The 18,248-nt window shown below is 46.0% G+C and overlaps 1 protein-coding gene across 2 annotated transcripts in view; it reads left to right on the forward strand.

The window, feature by feature from the left end:
* Positions 1–18,248, forward strand: part of CTNNBL1 (catenin beta like 1) — a 151,871-nt gene that overhangs the window by 94,199 nt on the left and 39,424 nt on the right. For both annotated transcript variants that reach the window (XM_028524505.2, XM_036009813.1), the window contains exon 11: positions 1,238–1,419. In XM_028524505.2, coding sequence (XP_028380306.1) covers positions 1,238–1,419 — 182 coding nt within the window. The remainder of the gene's footprint in view (positions 1–1,237; positions 1,420–18,248) is intronic.

Raw genomic sequence — 18,248 nt, forward strand, 5'->3', positions numbered from 1 at the left:
CACATTTTCAGTTTTGTTTTCTGTTTTGCCTACCACAATACTAAGTGCTCAGCAGACAGTGAATATTGGCTTGGTTGGTTGATTCAGCAGCTATGCTACAATATGAGATGACTGGCTTGTGCCTCTCTACCTCACAGAGTGTTAAAGAAAACAGTGTAGGTTACAGAAAATGATACTCCTTTCAGAAGTATCCTCAGGAGTAGTAGCCAGTGGCAGGATTATTCTGTGACCTATGGATTCGAGAGGGAAAATCTCCTTTGTGTTTTCTTGAAAATAGTTTATCTTTTCTAATTCTAAAAAGTATTAAACATTCATTCTGGAAAAATGAAAAACACTGAAAAGTAGAAAAAAAGGAATAATAAGATGCAGAAAAAGCACTTGACAAAATCCAACTCTTTTCATGATAAAAAATACTTAAACTAGGAATAGAAGGGAACTTCTTCATCCTTTGATATAAAGCATCTAAAAACAATCTACAGCTAATATCATACTTAATGGTGGAAGACTAAATGTTTTACCCTAAGATCAGCAACAAGACAAGGATATCCATCTTCACCACTTCCATTCAGTTTTTTTTAAAGATTTTATTTATATAGTTTTAGAGAAAGGGGAAGGGAGGGAGAAAGAGGGAGAGAAACATCAATGTGTGGTTGCCTCTCATGCGGCCCCTACTAGGGACCTGGCCGGCAACCCAGGCATGTGCCCTGATTGGGACTCAAGCTGGCAACCCTTTGGTTCACAGGCTGGTGTTCAATCCACTGAGCCACACCAGCCAGGGCCAACTGTACATTTTTGAATGGCTGAATTGTATGGTATGTGAATTATATATTGATAAAGCTGTTAGAAAGAAAGACAGATAATAGGCAATCCATAATTTCACCACCTTGAAATAACCCGTGTAAGCAGTTCGATCCATTTTTTGCCAGGTTTAATGCACATTTTTCATATAATTGAGGTAATGGCTTCATATAGAATTATGAATGTGTTATCTTTTATGTTTATTATTCTGACCTTGAAAAGTTGTTCGTATTATCACAGACTCGCCTAATTGTTCACAAGTGTATAGTATTCCATGTAGATATACCATAATGTAATAATTTTCTCATTGGTGGACATTTAAATTGTTTTTTTTTTCTCTATTTTTTCCCATTATAGTAAGTACTGTACTAAATACACTTTTAAAAAAGGCTAGAACATCCCTATGAAATACCTTATGTGAAACCCCTTTTGTTCCCAGAGAAAAGAAGATCTCGCGGAGCAGTGCCCTGAAAGTGCTGGACCACGCCATGATTGGACCCGAGGGCACGGACAACTGCCATAAGTTTGTTGACATTCTTGGCCTACGCACCATCTTTCCCCTCTTTATGAAATCTCCCAGGAAGATCAAGAAAGTGGGGACCACTGAGAAGGAACATGAAGGTAGGATTCCCTGGGAAACACGGCCTAATGGAGGCGCGCTGGGAGAAATGGTGGGAACGAGAGCTGCCCCGAAAAACTCTGACCCGCGTCTGAGGGGTAGTAGACTCTTACGCTGAGGAGTGCTACCTTTCTCTTTCCTACCTTTTTATTTTCTGTGCGTGGAAAAGCAGCCCAGAGACCCCGAGTCACTGATGGCCTGTGTTGCACTGGCGCTCCGCTCACTTGAATCCTGGTGGCTCCATTTCCTTCTGGCCTGTTAATACGTCTGTGCGTGAGGGTTTTGTTTTCTGCACTGTAATTTGTGGCAAGGTGTCTCTCTGATGGAAGACCCTTTTGAAAAGAGTAATGAGATGGCACCACATGTCACCTCCGGAGTGGTACTTTCATGTATTTCTGTATTAAAGTATGATTCAGCTAACATCAGGAATTGCCGAAATAAACTATTTACAGCCCAGATTCCCCTTTTTATGTTTCTCCTCCCTGATGGTGCATACTCCCAGCAAAATGCTGCCATGAATTGCGATGCTGTAACCAGAGCAGTTACTGCAGGCCAATCTCTTCCTGCTATTGTCTAGTGGACTGCTGCATCCCTCCCCCCAGGAAATGGCCACCGTGCAGTCTGGAAGGCGGGGGATTTACGAGCGTTGACAGTTCTGCTGGAGGCTACCAGACACCAGTACTAGGGAATTTACATGGTTATTTTAACGTGGGGATGGGGCAGGGAGGGGTGTGAGTTGCTGGTGTGTGTAACAGAGGAGGCGAACTTGAGCTGATTTGGTTGTCTTGTCAAAAGTTAACATTCATCCCATGATTTGGATAATTTGTGTGTGTGTGTGTGTGTGTGTGTGTGCGTGTAATAGAATTGGTGTTGGTATCTGAAACATTCCTTGGAGTGTTTTGCATTCCTTGGCCTGCTAGATAAAAGTTTTCCTTCTGAGCCCTGGCTGGCTGACTCATTTGTTCGGAGCATCATCCCATAAACTAATCGGTTGTGAGTTCAATCCCTGGTCAGGGCACATACCTGGGTCATGGGTTTGATCCCCTGTCAGGGCTCATGCGGGAGGCAAACCGATCGATGTGTCTTTCTCATATCGATGCTTCAGTCTCTCTGTTTCTGTCTCTGTCTCTCCTTCTCCCTCTCACTCCCTCCTTCTCCCCCCACCCTTTCCTCTCTCTCTAAAATTAATAAACATATCCTTGGGTGAAGATTTTTTTTAAAAGTTCCCCTTCTCAAATTGACTTTGCTGACTGCCTTCCCCTGGAAAGGCTAAAGGGAAGGTGGTGTGACTGTCTTTAGTGGCCGCCTCCACTGAAACCTCCTCTGATCAGATGAGCGCTCCAGAGGCAACAGCAAGTCTGGCAAGGGAGGAACTGGCAGTGCGAAAAGTGTGGACTAGACGCCTACGAACAAGCAGAGAGTTCAGTTCGCTTCAGACCAGGTGCTGACCAATCAGCAGCCGTAGACGTGTTCACCGGGCATCAACGACCCTCCCGTGGTCTTGTTTCTTCTCTCAGTAGAAATTCAGCAGAATGAGGCTGTTGGAGGAGGAGTGGGTGGTCCTGGAGATCTGGGAGGTAAAATTTTGGAGACAGTCATCATTCCCTGAAAACCGGCCACAGTCCTAGCATTGCCGTGCTAAGAGCTATCTTATTTAGGCTTAAATGAAGTAGATGCTGATACCCTTGTCGTTTTTTAGGAAATTAGCTGAGAAATGAAGCAAGCTATGGTCCTGCAGCTAACTGGCTGTGACTTTAGACCCTTTTTGTAACTTCTCCGGACTGTGTTTTTCCTCCTGGTCTCTAAAACGAGGAAGGGAGAGTAGTGAACTGGAAGCTCTGCTGTCTGTGACCTAAGATTCTGAGACACGGGCCCTACTGTCACAACCTTGTCCTGTAACCCCACACGCTCCACAGGGACTGTGCTGTGGCTCACCTGCTGGGTTCCAGCGACAGACTGGATGCTGCAGCTTTTTTTTTCTGTTTTTAAAATTGTCGTTCAGGTACAATTGCCTCCACTTTCGCCCACCACTCCCTGCCGTGCCCCACCCATCCCCACCTGCCACCCTCGATCCTAACCCCCTTTGGCTTTGTCATGTGTCCTGCATACATGTTCCTTGACAACTCTTCCCCCTTTTCCCCATTAGCTCCTCCTCCCTCCCCTCTGGTTATTGTCAGTTTGTTCTTTATTTCAGTATCTCTGGTTATATTTTGCTTGCTTGTTTGTTTTGTTGGTTAGGTTCCACTTATAGGTGAGATCATATGGTCTTTGTCTTTCACCGCTTGGCTTAGTTCACTTAGCATAATGCTCTCCAGATCCATCCATGCTGTCACGAAGGGTAAGAAGTCCTTTCTTTCTGCTGCGTAGTATTCCACTCTCGAGCATGCTTAAAGAAAGAGGGGGAAAATAGCCCTTAGCTGGCTCTCGCTCTGTGCGTGGTACTGAGAAGAGGAGAAGTGACGGATTCAGTGAGCAGCTGTTTTCCTCCTGAAAAATGTGCCCAAGCACATGCTGGTCACAGTACATTTGCTCTAGAGTACCTGCATTAGGAATTTGATAACCTTATATTAGTGAGGGCAGTGGCTTGGTGAGACAGCTCCTGGAAGGCGTGTGTGGACTGTAATGGCTGGTGAGGATGAGCCCTGCGTCCAGAATACACCAGCACCCAGAGAGAAGCGATCCCCCGAGGAGAAAATACAGCTCTGGGCCTCCTCGCTAGCTGCTGTGGGCACACCTCGTGCCATGAAGGTAGGATGGGAATGAAGGCAGAGCAGGGCAGGGCACGCCATGCAAGGTTTCTTTGTCCTGTCTCGTCCTGTGGCGTACTCCGTGTGCTGGCCAGCTTGTGTGCTAAGCTAGGGCGCAGCACCTCAGACCTTCCAGGGTGTTTACAGATGTGCCCAGTTCACCCCAGCCCCCAGGCTTCCACCGTGCTCTTTCTTCAACCTGTAACAACTTTCTCTGCCCGCTCCCTTTTAGTCATCCTTCAGCTCCTTAGTTTTGCTGTCCCTTTCTCAGGGAGGCTTATCATGAGCCCCTGGACTAGAATAGAGCCTCTTATTCAGTGGGCTCTGGTGTCCAGACTTTGCCTTCATAGCCTTTAAGATAACGGAACCAACGGCCTTGCCACCTCTGGGTCCCAGGGCACGGCCCAGTCCTGGCATGTGGCGGACGCACAGTTAGTGTTCAGTGACAGTGTGAATAAGCGGCCGCTCTCCTGAAAGACTGCTCGTTAAGGACAGACACGGGTTCGGAACTCTCCTCAGAGCCCTGCGATGTTAACGCCAGTGCGGTTGACTTCATGTTGATGGTTGTCAGTCACACTCCGGGGTGAGGGGTCTTTCCCCCGGCTTGTTTAGAAGCAAAAACAAATGGGTTGCTAGCCATGAATTTTACTTTGTCTCACGGACTTGGAGTCTATGGCAGCAGCATCCCCCCCATTTAGGGCCACGTCCTTAAGAGCCATATGGTGGATAGAACTTCCTTACAGGTCAGACCACCCTGTGGCCAGCTGCTTTTGGCAATGCGGCGACTCCATATGAGGCAGTATGGGCTGGGAATCAGGTTGCCATTCCAGAAGCTCCTGATGGCCGCCTGCATGCCTCCCTGTCTTGTCACGTATCAGGGTTAGCAGCCTCCTTTAAGTTTACCCTGGTCCAGTCTGAGTCCTTATCATGTCTCAGGAGCTTCCCCAGAATCCTACGGCAGCAGTATCGCCTACTGCGGTGCAGATGGATCCACTGCCTAGCAACCGTGTGATTTGGGGCAAATTCCTGAATTCTCTGATCCTCAGGTGCCTCACGCATAAAAACAGTGAGACTAGATGGCATGTCTGCTTAGCACACGTAGATCCCAGAATAGAGCAGTTACCTTGAGAAGTGTAAGCTCTCCCGACCAAACCTGCCTCCAGTGCTGCCCACCCTGCTCAGTCCCACGTACCCGTCCTTCCCAGAGGTCCCGGGAAAGCCAGGCAGACTGCGCATGCCTGGGTTGGGGGAGGACTGGAGGAGTGTGGGTTTTATTTATGCTAAATAACGGGGAGACATAGAGGCAGCTGTGTTCCTAAAGCCAACAAAAGGGGTCGAGAGAGGAGAACTTTTCCATTAAAGTGACTAGAGAGGAGGAAAAAGCAAAAACTGTCCTTCTAACCTAGAATTGCTGGTAATTTAGTTCCTTTTTTGTGAGTTGGGGTGGAGAAGGGAAAGAGTTATTGTAATTGAAATCCATTCAGGTTTGCATAATAAAACCTTCAGAAATAGATCAGGGGAGGCATTTCGCTTGGGGGATGGGTTGGAAAGAAATAATTTGCCCTTGTGTGCAGTAGCATGATTGGCTGCCTCCTTGGTTTTGTAAAGAACAGCACAGTATATATTGTCTCCTTGGTATTAACTGCTTCAGAATAGGAAGGGAGCAGAAAAGAGCAGGGATCCAGGAATGGCATTTGACCTTTACTTCTTGTCTCTTTCTAAAATTCTTATTAAAATAGGCCCAATTTTTCTTACATTGCTTCATTAGGTAGGTGAGTTATTGAGTTTGTAGCAGTTCTAGTTAATTGCGCTGTTTTAACGTGGTTCCCCTGGAGGCTGTTACAAGCTTTAAGGGGTTGAGCTGCCAAGCAGTGTGTAGGTGTGTGCGGTGCATGCCGGGCATGTGCACACGTTTTACCTTACGAGCAATGAGAGCAGTTGATAGCAGGTTAGTGCTTTAAAGAATAGCATGCTGTCATCTGCAGAGGATGGTGATTCCGGTGGGCCGGGCATGTCAGGAAGCGTGTAGTTGCCGGTGCTCCTTGGACCCCTGACGGTGAGGAAGCACAGGCCAGAGCTCCCACCACCCGCCAGGGTTAGAGAGGGCGATGGCAAAACCTCCCTGCAGTCAGGAAAGAAGGGGGTTTAATCAACACAGGCAAGAAAGAAACATTCTTAAAGTCTCCATGGTGAACTATAATAAATGACATGGCATTGTTCGGGTCCACCTATGTTCACAATTTAACAAAGACCTAGTATGTGGCAGGTCCCAAGGAGAAAGGGAAGAAAACAGAATTCCTGTCCTGGAGGAAGCTATTCTTTCCTAGTGTTCCATCTCCAGGTGCCTTCCCTCCGCCTGATCCTCAGATGTCCAGTTTTGTATGTCTTGGCAGTGTCTTTCCTGTCTTCCCTGCCCTCCCTCCCTCCTTCCCTTCCCTCTTCTCTCCCCCTCCCCTCTTTTCTCAGGTGATCTCTACTACCTGCAGCTGTAACTTCTGTCTCTTTGCCATTAATTCCCAAATCTTCAGCCTTGTTTCTTTCTCAAGCTCTAGTCCAGGGATGGCAAACTCATTTTCACTGGGGGCCACATCAGCCTCTCTGTTGCCTTCAAAGGGCTGAATGTAATTTCAACTCCTTAGCAGTCAAGGAGCAGTTACATTTATGCAGTCCTAAAATTACATTCTGCCCTTTGAAGGCAACCTCAAGGCTGATGTGGCACCCGGTGAAAATGAGTTTGACACCCCTGCTCTAGTCGGCACAGCTGATTAGCCAGCAGACAACCCCATCAGATACTCACCCTCAACTCTTGCACAACCATACTCATTCCTTCCTTGCCCGAGTCTCTTCTGGTTCCTTATCCTGGTAGATGTCACTGCTTGCCACTCCACCACCCACAGCAAAAATCAATGCACCCTGCTTAGCTCTAACTGTCCAGCATGTAATTGATCTTAAGTCCTGTGAATTCTACCTTATGAAAAAATCTTGAATCAGTCTTCTCCATTGCCTCATCACCTCTCCTGAACTGTCACTATAGCCTTAATAGGTGTGTCTCTTTCCATCTCCCAGTTCTCCTGTCCTCTCAGATCCCTCCTGCATGCCGCCAACCAAGTCAGAGAGGCACTCCCAGCCCTCAGTGAATTTATAGTTTAAGGAAGGGGGAGAAAAGTAGTTTTGCAGATATTTAGCAAAACATCTTATTAGCAAGTTCAAAGACATATCAGACCAGAGTGCTTCATTATTAAAGTGTGTAGGAAAATAGGAAGGCTTAGAGAAAAAGATACTTCTGGGAGAAAGGAGACGATGACACAGGTTAAAACAAAGGGCACTGGAATTTCAGCCTACCAGTGCATTTGTTACTACCCATTTCAGCATGTGGAGGGGCGTCTTCACAGCCGATCATATTTGAGCCTTACAGCAGCCCCCCAAAGTTGCTGGGGCTTTTCAGTCAAGATCGAGACACGTGCCTATGGTTAAAGCATTATGGAATTCAGGGACTCTTACCGTGTTAACCAGTTTGTAGTTCTCCCATAAGGCCATAGAATCTGTCCCCTGGTGATATTTAATGCACGTTTGTTTATTCATCTATAAGAACAGAATTATTACCACCCTTTTGAAGTGTTGTGAGAATTAGTGTTGTGTAAGTTTAACATAGTGTGGGGACCGATAAGTTAGTTTATTATAGGTGATTATTTCAATGCCGACCCAGACATCGTACTCTACTAAATGTTCTGCCAGAAGCTGTGGAAGCCCAGACTTCTAGGGATCCTGGGAAGGCTTAAGAGAAGAAATGACATCTGAGTGTTTCCTAAAAGACAAGTAGTATTTCGTGCTTACACCAGTCATGGGAACGGCAGAGAGGACCGTGAGCACTAAGGCATGTATAACAATTGTGGTGATGTGGGTGGTCCAGAACATGGGATTTGGAGGAAGACAAGACTTGTCTCGGTGCCTTGGTCCTTCCCGTTTACCAGGTGTGTGTCTTTGGGAAAGTTGCTTACCCTCTCTGAGCCTATATTTCCTCAATTGTAAAATTGGAATAATATTGGAATCTTATCTCATAAGGGTGCTGTGTGTGGGGATTAAGTGAAATGATACAGAAAAAGTGCTTAGCACAGTGCCTGCTTCACTAATAGTAGTGACTGTGACAAGGATGGATTTCCGATCTGTGTTCCTCGTCTTTGTACTCTGTTGGTAATTTTAGAAGCACTTGCTTGAAGAAATGCTTTCCTTCTTGAATCTGCCATCCACAGAGTGTGTGGACTGTAAACGTGCCAGCCCACCTCTGTGGAACATAGGATGAAAAGCTTCCCCAGAGAAGACTCACCAGGGTCCCCACTTCCCCTCCACATTACCTGTGAACAGATAATTCAGAGCTATTTCTCCCCTTTTTCGTGTATTCCCCAAGCTTAAAAATCATAAAGAGTTGGTTATAGTGGTCAGAACAATGAGCAAGTGAAGAGTGAACCGTATTTAATTTTAAAAATGGCATTGAGTCATGTATTAACAGGCACTTTATGTTAAACGAGGATGGAAATGTCTTGCTGTTGCCTTTTGTTGCTATTTGAAACCTTATAATTGAACAGATTCTGGATCAATTCCTTTTCTGCCCCTCCAGCTAGCCGCTCATCTTGTTCCTGACCTCAGATGATAAAACGCAGGGCTGCTGGAATAGCAGTGTGTTTGGGTTTGGGGGCTCCTCGTCAGGCTCGAGGGGATGAGTCTGAGTGTTCCACATCTGGTTTGCTAACTGGTTCCATCATATTAAGAGTTTACCCTCGGGCCTTTCTTTCCCAAGTAGAACACAGCGAGTTGTTTTTCAACGAGGAAGACAGTAAAACAGAGGATGTATTTGCCACCCTGGAAGAAACTGGAATTCTCTTTTGCAGGGAGGACGGGGGAAACAGGTTAATGGCCAACCCACATTTATTGGGCATCTGCTAATACCGACCTATACAAACTGACCTACTTTATGAATTAGGCATTTCTATCTTTGACAGATAAATATCAGGGCATTTTTATTTACTAAAGACCTTTCAGCAAATGAGTGACAGCAGCAGAGTTTAAGCCTAGGCCTGCTTCTGGAGCTTCTTGCAGCGCCAGAGTGGCTCCAGTGGTCTCGGTTGACATCAGAGGCGGCACAGACGTGGATGGAGGGTCGTCTTTGCAGACAGACACACCTGGCTTCATTCCCAGCCCTACCCCCAAACTAGCTGGTGGCCTCGGGCAAGTTATTCTTTCTAGAGCTGGAGCTCCTCTTTAATCAACAAACCTGATAAAACCTTTCTTGTCCTGACCGATGTGGCTCAGTTGGTTGGGCATCGTCCTGCAAAGCAAAGTGTCGCTGGTTCAATTTCTGGTCAGGGCACATGCCTGGGTTGCTTGTTTGGTCCCCAGCCGGGGTGCATACAAGAAGCAGCCAATCCATTGGTGATTCTCTCTCACATTGGTGATTCTCTCCCTCTCTTTCTCCCTCCCTTCTCTTCTCTCTAAAAAATCAATAAAGTTAAAAAAAAAAAAACTTTCTTGAGTTGTGTGAAGAATAACGATCATGAGCATCTTCTACATAGTCTCTAGCAAGTGGACATTCAATAAAGAGCAAGAGAGTTACTACCTATCAGCCTCCTTTCAAAAACAGCCATCCCTCTCTCTCCCAAGTCTTCAGTCTACATGTAGGATCAAACTCCTTGACTTTTGTGGGTGTGAAGCCCAGTCGTGGACCAGGGCTCCATATGCACACAGGCTGGGTCCTATCAAGAGAGATGGGACATACCAGAGAGCTGGGACAGCCACCGGTTATCACGATGACCTGTAACCTAAACCCTTGGTGATGTAACCCTGCTGTGCTAGCCCCGTTACAAGTCATCACTTCTTGAATGAGGTACCAAACCCTTCTATTTCACGCTATTGTCACAAAGTTGATTTCTGTGGAAAAGGGCCCTAGCGGTAGGTCAGTGAGACTTCATTCATTTTTTTTTTTTTTAATTAAGCAATCCACTAAACCTCTCCTTTGTGCCAGGCTTGGTGCTATAGATGACAGGTGAGCAAGGTCACAGCCCAGCTGGGGAGAAATACTTTATATTATAAGGTGAAAATGAGAGGTGAGTAAGCTCACAGCCCGGCTAAAGAGGCAGACATGGAATCCTGCATTTATGTTACAAGGTGGAAAGGTAGAAGAAAGGGTCAGACACTGTGGGAGCATGGAGGAGGGTTCCTAATGTAGCCTAGGTGGTGAGAGAACAGTTGGAGGTAAGAAACCCTTTTACCTTAGAAATGTGGTTTTCGAGGCAAACCTTAGGTCGGAGTTTTCCACATGTAGGACTGTGAAGTAGGAAGAAAAAAGAAAAAAAGAGAAAAAACCAGCACAAGTGAAATGAAAGTTGGGAGGGTCAGACTGCAGTGAGCCATAAACCTAGCCGCCCATCAGAATGATCTGGGATCTCGTTTAAAATTAGTTGCTTGGACACATTCTCAGAGTTTTTGGTTCCACCAGTCTGCGTAATGTTGGTGGATCTGTATTTTATTATGCTCCCGGGGAGTACCTTTGAGACCCTGCAGAGCTGTGGTGAGAATCAACTGAGTTATATATGTATGATGTTTAGGAACATACTAAGCATTCATTAATATTAGTAGCTATTGCTGCTTTTATTTTTGTTTTATTATGTTATTCAACTGTCCCGAATTTTTAGGTCATATGTGTAGTACTAAATTTAGTTATTTTGACTGTTTCAGCTAATTTAGAAGAAATTCAATTTTGATACTGAGGGCCTGGGTAGAGAGGATGAAGGAGAAACATTTATCACTCCTTTTTTTCTTCTGTGTTTTTCATTTTGCCAGGTAGAAACTTAGTTCTTTAGTGACAGCATTAGCTGAATTCTTATTTTTGGATATAGAATTTTCCACTGGTACATTCATTATTTTGTCAATATGACTGTTAGTTTTCATTTATAATCTTGATTAAATTTTATAGAAATAGTTTAGTATGCAATGTATCTTCTTCATAGAAATAAAACAAATACCAGGAGTGTAGCAGGAGCAGTAGAGAAATAGTCAAACCTTTCTAGGTTATCTTTAGCATTTTTAGGTGGTGCCCATATGAGGAAATAACTGAGGGGCTAGGCAGTAATTAACTGTGGGCCCTTGGGTTGTTGAAATTCAACATACGAACTTGACTGGGATACGCTTGCTAGTGTTTCTGTTCAGGGGCTTTGTTTGTTCTGAGCACTCGGATGGGCTTTTACATCCATTATCTCATTTTATCTAGTCCTTGCAATAACCCTAGGAGCCATGCATTATTACCCACATTTTACAGGTGAGAACACTGAGGCAGAGAGGAGTTGTCATTTTCCAACGATCCCACAGCTAGTATGTATGTGGTAGGATTTGAACCCAGGATTTTTGAACAGTTACTCTCCCTCCCCACTGCTGCCCCACCACCTCCTCTTTGTCCTCTGCCGCCTCCTCCTTTTCCGAAATTCCAGGATGCTCACCCACAGTGGGCCTAACTTAAACTGCCTGGTGTCTTTTCCTGCTCAATTTCTTTAGGTTTTCAGTAAGCCCTGCCCCAGTACTGCATAAGTAACCTCCATCTCTTAGTCTGAATGTTTGCCCTGCCACACTTTGTCCGTTTCTTCTTGGGTGTATCTGTCCACAGAGAGCCTCCTCTCTCCTCCTGCTCTTTCATGCCCGGAGCCCAGCCCAGCTTCGGCCTTCCGTTGGTGCTCCCGTCTGGTCAGCCTGCAGCTGCCTGCCTTTCGTCACGTACTTCACTCAGCACTCTGGCCTCTTTCCTCCCTCTGTGGGCCCCTTCATGGGGATGAGAGACATAAATCTATGGCTTTTGACCATGATTGGTCAGTATCACACGAAGAGCTTTGACAAAATACACATGCCGAGGCCCCGACCTCCAGAAATTCTGAGGACTGGGACTCTGAGCATCCATATTTTGGATGCTCCTGGCCAGATCCTGGCCAGAATGCCCAGAGCACAAGCCTTGGTAAGCATCCCCATTACTTTCTCTCTGCGCCAAGAGAAGATCTTGCCTTGGTGGGTCTTTGGGGGGAGGCTTGTTAAAAATAGTATTATGGCTTTTTCTTTAAAAAAAAAAAAGATTGTATCTATTTATTTTTAAAGAGGAGGAGGGAAGGAGAAAGAGAGGGAGAGAAACATCAATGTGTGGTTGCCTCTTGAGTGCCCCCAACTGGGGACCTGGCCCACAACCCAGGCATGTGCCCCAAGTAGGAATGGAACCAGTGACCCTTTGGTTCACAGGCTCAGTCACTGAGCCACACCACCCAGGGCGGCTTTTTCTGAATTTGAGTAAAGTAAACTAATGTAGAAAATTTAAGCATGTGGGAAAGATTGATGGGACAACAAGAATGCCCCCTACTTTTAACTCCCAGAGTTAATTGCAGAAAACATCATGGACACCATCCACTCAGACATCTGTGTCAGGTGTGGAGTTGTATGTGTGCACATGGGATTTGTATAACTGGAATATGCTGTTATGGAACCTGTTTTTACTCTGTCTTGGACATATTTGCCAGAGGTGAGTCTTTTAGTACAGTTAGGAAGCTAGACTCTATTGTTAGAAGACAGCAACAGCGTAGATTTCAGGTTAATGATTAGGTGGCAGAGGTGCTAGTTTGGAAAGGTGAGCTGTGCTTGGTCAGTGATGTTGGCTTCTCCAAGTGGTGTGAATGTGCCGAGGCTGCAGGATGGTAAGGAAACGAGGTCGTGGACTGCAGGCTAATGTGTCTAAGTTCATTTGGTTGTAGCATAACGGGAAGTGAAAATGCCTTTCAATGGTATTTTAAAAAAATGTCTGAGCATTTGAATTTTGGCATCTCTCGGTAGATATAATGGGGAAGGGGGTAAACTGAAAATAAAGTTGTATATATTTCACTGCTCAAAAGGAATACAATTACATGTGTGGGAGTGTCAGTGTCCACCTTCCTGGACTCTTGTGATATTGGCTGTGATTTTTATATGCAGCAGCCTTCAGGTTGTCGGGGAAATGTCTGTGTATTTAATCATGTTGTAGTCGTACTTGTTTGCTTTTTTTTATGGTAAGAAAATGTCTTTGGCTCTCTTTTATAGTCAGATTGATTTTGCTTGTGGGTGTCCAGATGCTGATGAGCTGTAATTAGCATAAGAAGGAGGTTGGAAAGATGTTGAACATTCTTTTCTGGTAGCCAAACAATGGATCCCCAAACTGAAATTATTCTCAGGTAGCAGGTTCAAGAGAAGTAGCTCTTTTCTCTTTTAGATGTCAGTCTATTAAAGGATGTGGTGCTGGGCAAGGGCCGTCACCCCGGGGGTGGGGTTGCAGGACCTTGTGAACTGTGGTGGGCGTGGTTTTCTGCAGGTGAGTGACAGTAGTAACTTTCACTGCTTTAAGTAGCCAGTAAAGGAGATCCGGCTGGTTGCTGAAGACTTGGGTTCACATTTCTGCTGTACCTTATTCTCAGGCCCTGTGCCTGAACAAGTCATTTGCTGTCTCTGAACGTCAGTTTCCCCACCTTTCAGATGGAGACAGTAGTATTTCACAGTGTGTGAGAGTTGGATAAGGTGATGTATGGGGAAAGTGCTTTGTACAACTATAAAATGATGCACATGTGCGATACTGTGGTGGTGTGTATCACATTTAGTGTTTTTCCTGTCTCTTATATATTCCTTACACTTTTTTTCTTGTAACAGTTTTCTTTCTTTTCTCTGGCTCCAAAGAAGAAAGAAAAGGATTTTTAATTTGTTCCCTGTTTGCTACAGGGTTACCATAAAATAAATTAAGCGTATCATTTTGATAATCACTAAAAAATATGCCTACAACTTTCTTGAATGTTACTGATTACTAATAAATCGTGTTTCTGTGAAGTGTCCTGCTAGCTGGCAGACTTGTGGAGCACTAGTGTTTGCTGGCCTCGCTAACAGGCTGATTTTCCTGGGGACACGCCTTGTCACCCAGTCAGGGCTGTTGTTGATGACGGTGGGGGAGATGCTTTCTCACATTTATTGAGTATCTGGTGTTCCAGGATATAATGATGTCATTATCCCTACCATCAGCTTTGTGTTATCACTTTGTGTTATCAACCTGTTTTATTACTGAGGAAAACAGCCCCAAAGAAGCTACGCACTTTCTCAGATTGTGCACACAGTTTAAATTGACGTCTGCTAGAACCCAAAGCCCTGGTTCTTTATGCCGGGCTTCAGTCTCTCAAGGAGACGTCCGACGGCCAGAAAGTGGAGTGACTTTTAGTCACCAGAGCAACGATCCAGTAATGTCAGTGGTTTCTTGAAATAAAATAGGAGAGTTTATAATACTGGCATGGCAGGGCAGGAAGGCTCTAGTACCAAGGAGTTTTTTTGTTTTGTTTTGTTTTGTTTTTGATATTTGGTAATGTGTGATGTAAAGTTTTTAATATAACTTCAGTCTAAGTTTTTGAAATAGTCAACTTTGTTAGAACAATTTTCTTCTGTTGGTTGACCCTTGAACAACATGGTGGGTCCACTTATACATGGATGTTTTTCAATAAATATTGTAAATCTGTTTCCTCTTCTGTATGATTTTCTTCATATTTCCCTTTCTGTAGCTTACTTTACTGTAAGAATACAGTGTACAACACACCTGCAGATCTGCGTGATCGACTGTTGATGTTAGCGGTGAGGCGTCCGGTCAGCAGTAGGCTATTAGTAGTTGAGTTTTGGGGGGAGTCAGAAGTTACACATGAATTTGCAACTCTGTGAGGGTGGGTGCCCCGAACCCCCACATTGTTCAGGGGCCACCTGTATATCTTATATTAAGTTAGATGTTTTTTCTAAACCGTAAGGTTGGTGTGGTTCTTAAAAGCAGTATAGTGGGAACAGCAGAGCTTTCAGAGCATGCCTTTCAGACTTGAGTTCGAATCCAAGTTCATACCAGTTGGGTAACCTTAGGCTCCTCAGTTAGCGTCACTGATCCCAGATTCCTCATCTTAAACAGTGTTTCTCTGTGTTTACGTTGCAGACAGATCACCTGGGGATGTTTTAAAATGCAGACTCTGCTTCCCTAAGTCTGGGGTGAGGCCTGAAATTGTGTGTCTCTAACCCACTCCCATGTGGCTCTGAGGCTACCGCTGGTCCTCTGGCCACACTTGGAGTAGAGGGATCTGCAAAATGGGATGTTGCTGTCTCAGCTTCACTGTAGTACATAGTAGGTGCTGAACAGCTGTTAGCCATCTTTCCCCCTCTTTCCGACATACCTGGGGGACAGCCGTGACTTAAGAAGTGGATCTGGAAACATGTACTCTCAGCATGTCCTGTCTCTGTCAAAAGTGCCAGGCTACAGAAGCGTTTTCACAAGTAGTGAGCTCAGGATTAAGCTTTGAAATGAGAGGTGCCCACATCTGAACGCTTCCTGATGTCATACGAGGCTCCTGTTAAAAGAGTGCGCCCGGAACTGGTCGTCATTTAGAAAGCCTCTGTGAAACTCGTGTCTGTGAGGCAGCCTGTAGGAGACCTTGGCTGACCTCTTCCGAGAGCCCGTTCCGTCTTCAGTTCTTCAGCTGGTGTTGGCCGAACACCTGATGATGCCCAGCAAGGTGCTAGGTCCCAGGGGATTCCCGTGAGCCGCCTCGGGCCCCGGTCCTGCGGTGGGGAGACAACGTGCAAGTAGCGATCACAGTGTGGCACATCGCAGGTCATAAAGGAGCTGGGTGTGTGGTGCAGTTGGAAGCAGTGAAGGAATGAATAGGCTCCCAGTCTGCTTGGGTGAGCCTTGCAGATCTTCCCTGAGGAGACTGGGAAGACTAGAAAGGTTGCAAGTGAGTAGGAAAGTTCCAAGAGGACGAGGAAGGGCGTCTTCCTCTCCCTCCCCCACATGGAGAACCACTGACATAGAGGGAAGAGTTTCATGGATGTTGAAAGCTGAGAGGACTGTTAGATAGACACTTGGGGAGACTGAGTCCAAGAAAAGAAGAGAACCTTTCTGATGATTACTGTGCTTACTAGTGTCATTCTGGAGAATAAAATCTGTATTTTCAGTGTGTGTCCCGCTCTGCTGCACAGCATGTCCAAGGCCCCCCAGGAGCAGGAAGAATCTCTGCGGTTCTGGGGAGGCGGAGGGTCTCGCTGAGGAGGGGGAGTCACGTGGCCAGGCCGAGGGGGGTTGGGAACTCGGCTGCCGGCAGGGACACATGGCTGTGAATCGGCAGCCACGCCCAGCGTCTGCCAGGGCTGTTCACCGTTCCCCTTCACCAAATATTTATGATGAAGCAGTCCGGGGAATTCTTCTTTGGGAATGCATTTTGGATTCCTTCATGGTAGACAAGTAGGATTTGTTTCACAGAAGTCAGTTTTTGCCAGAAACCATCTGTTTTGTACAAAGCAGAGGGACTTCGGCGTTTCCGTTTATAGCTTTGTTCAAAATGGGCTCTCCTCCTACTTCCCAAGCCCAGTTCACTAAGCAGTATCCTGGAGCCCTGGGCGCTGGATCAGTCTCTGGCTCTTACTGGCTCTGAGAACTTGGGCAAAATACGTAACCTCTCTGGGCGTGGTCATCTCTCCCCTGTAAAATGGGGTAATTTACTCAAAGGGTGGCCATGAATACTGAGAATTTGTGTGTGAAGCACCTAGCACGGAAACCTGGCGTGGAACACTAATAAGTGGTTTTCACCTCCGTTGGTGAGGGCGTGGAGACGTCCAGGCTCTGAGTTCTTTGTTTGTACAGGGCTGTAAAATGCTTGTGCTGGGTGTATCGGAAAGGTGCACTTGTGAGGGAAGGATGATGGCAAAATACTTCATATATTTGCTAATTGGTAATTACATCCTGTTAGTAAAACAAAGCATGAAATCGTTCTTCACAAATGCAGTGTGTTTTTTAGGATTAACCAGGTTCTTTTTTCTTTTCCCGATTACGAGTCTGATCCTGTTAGAATGTGATCCTGAAGCATTTTCACAGGGAGGACCGCGTCTTTTTCGAGTTGTTGTGCTGTGTGCCCCCGATTATGGAATGGCTTAGTCCATTAGCCTCAAACCAGGAGTGAAAGCACTGCATTAGTGCAGCGCGACAGTGGCTTCTGTCCTTGTACCGTCGTGTTCCTGGCTGATGGAAGAAGGGTTAAGGCAGACCTCAAGAAAGCGAATCCCAGGCCTCTCGGGGTCTGCAAGCAGGCTTCGCTGGTTCCTGTGGAAATCAGCTGCAGCCCTGGAGTCTGGAAGAGGAGGGTGTGGAGCTCAACAGTTGGTGAGGCTGCAGCAGTTTGAAGGAGGACTTGGCTGCTAAATGTGGGGGGGATAGGAGGAGGAGACCGTGGCTGTTTGAAGGGTGCCAAGGCAGGACTGGAGGATAAGATGAAAGTAGTGAACAGGGGGGTTTAGATCATTCATTCCCTGAACATCCTGGAAACGGGCTTTTCTCTTTTTCCTAAGCTGCATTTCTACTCTAAAACAGGCATCCAGACATGGCTTTCCGAGGAGTGTGAAAACACCTCTCTCGCTTTGAGTCTGCAACGATCAGCTCCCCTGCGCCAAGGCAGCTTGATGCTGGCACATGGGAAACTGGGATGGCAATGACATCACGGAGGGTGTGGGAGAATTCCGTTGTTTGTGCTGATCAACCTTGGGTGTGTCTGAATTCAACTACTGTGTCATTGTAATGACCCAGGGTTCTGCTGTGTTTCCCAGCCTTTGAGGACTATTTGAGAATACAGTAAGCCACTCGAAAAGAACTCTAAAAAAATAAAATCGCAGTACAAATATTCAGGGTAATTGTCCCATTTTAGGATCTAAACACTTTTTATGTTTTTGTTGTTGTTTGGGGGCATGAGCGGTGAGAGGAGTGGTGTACAATACGCTTTTCGAACCCTGAGGAAGACCTTCCAGGCCACAGAGTCTGTTTAAATCAATTTAGGTGAAAAACTCCTAAAAGTGATATGCTGTTAGTGAGCGGACCAGCCTCACCTGACGTGCAGGTGCTGTCTTCATGAAAGGGACTCACCGAAGGACTCAGACTGGTGGTCAGAAAACCCGGGTTGCCTCAGGCCAGGTTTCCAGAACGTTGCCGCCGTGGGTGCTGGTGCGGGGAGTGTTGGTGGGGATGCAGAGGTGAACCG

This window comes from Phyllostomus discolor, chromosome 9, assembly GCF_004126475.2.
Source record: "Phyllostomus discolor isolate MPI-MPIP mPhyDis1 chromosome 9, mPhyDis1.pri.v3, whole genome shotgun sequence".
In the NCBI taxonomy this organism is placed as follows: Eukaryota; Metazoa; Chordata; class Mammalia; order Chiroptera; family Phyllostomidae; genus Phyllostomus; species Phyllostomus discolor.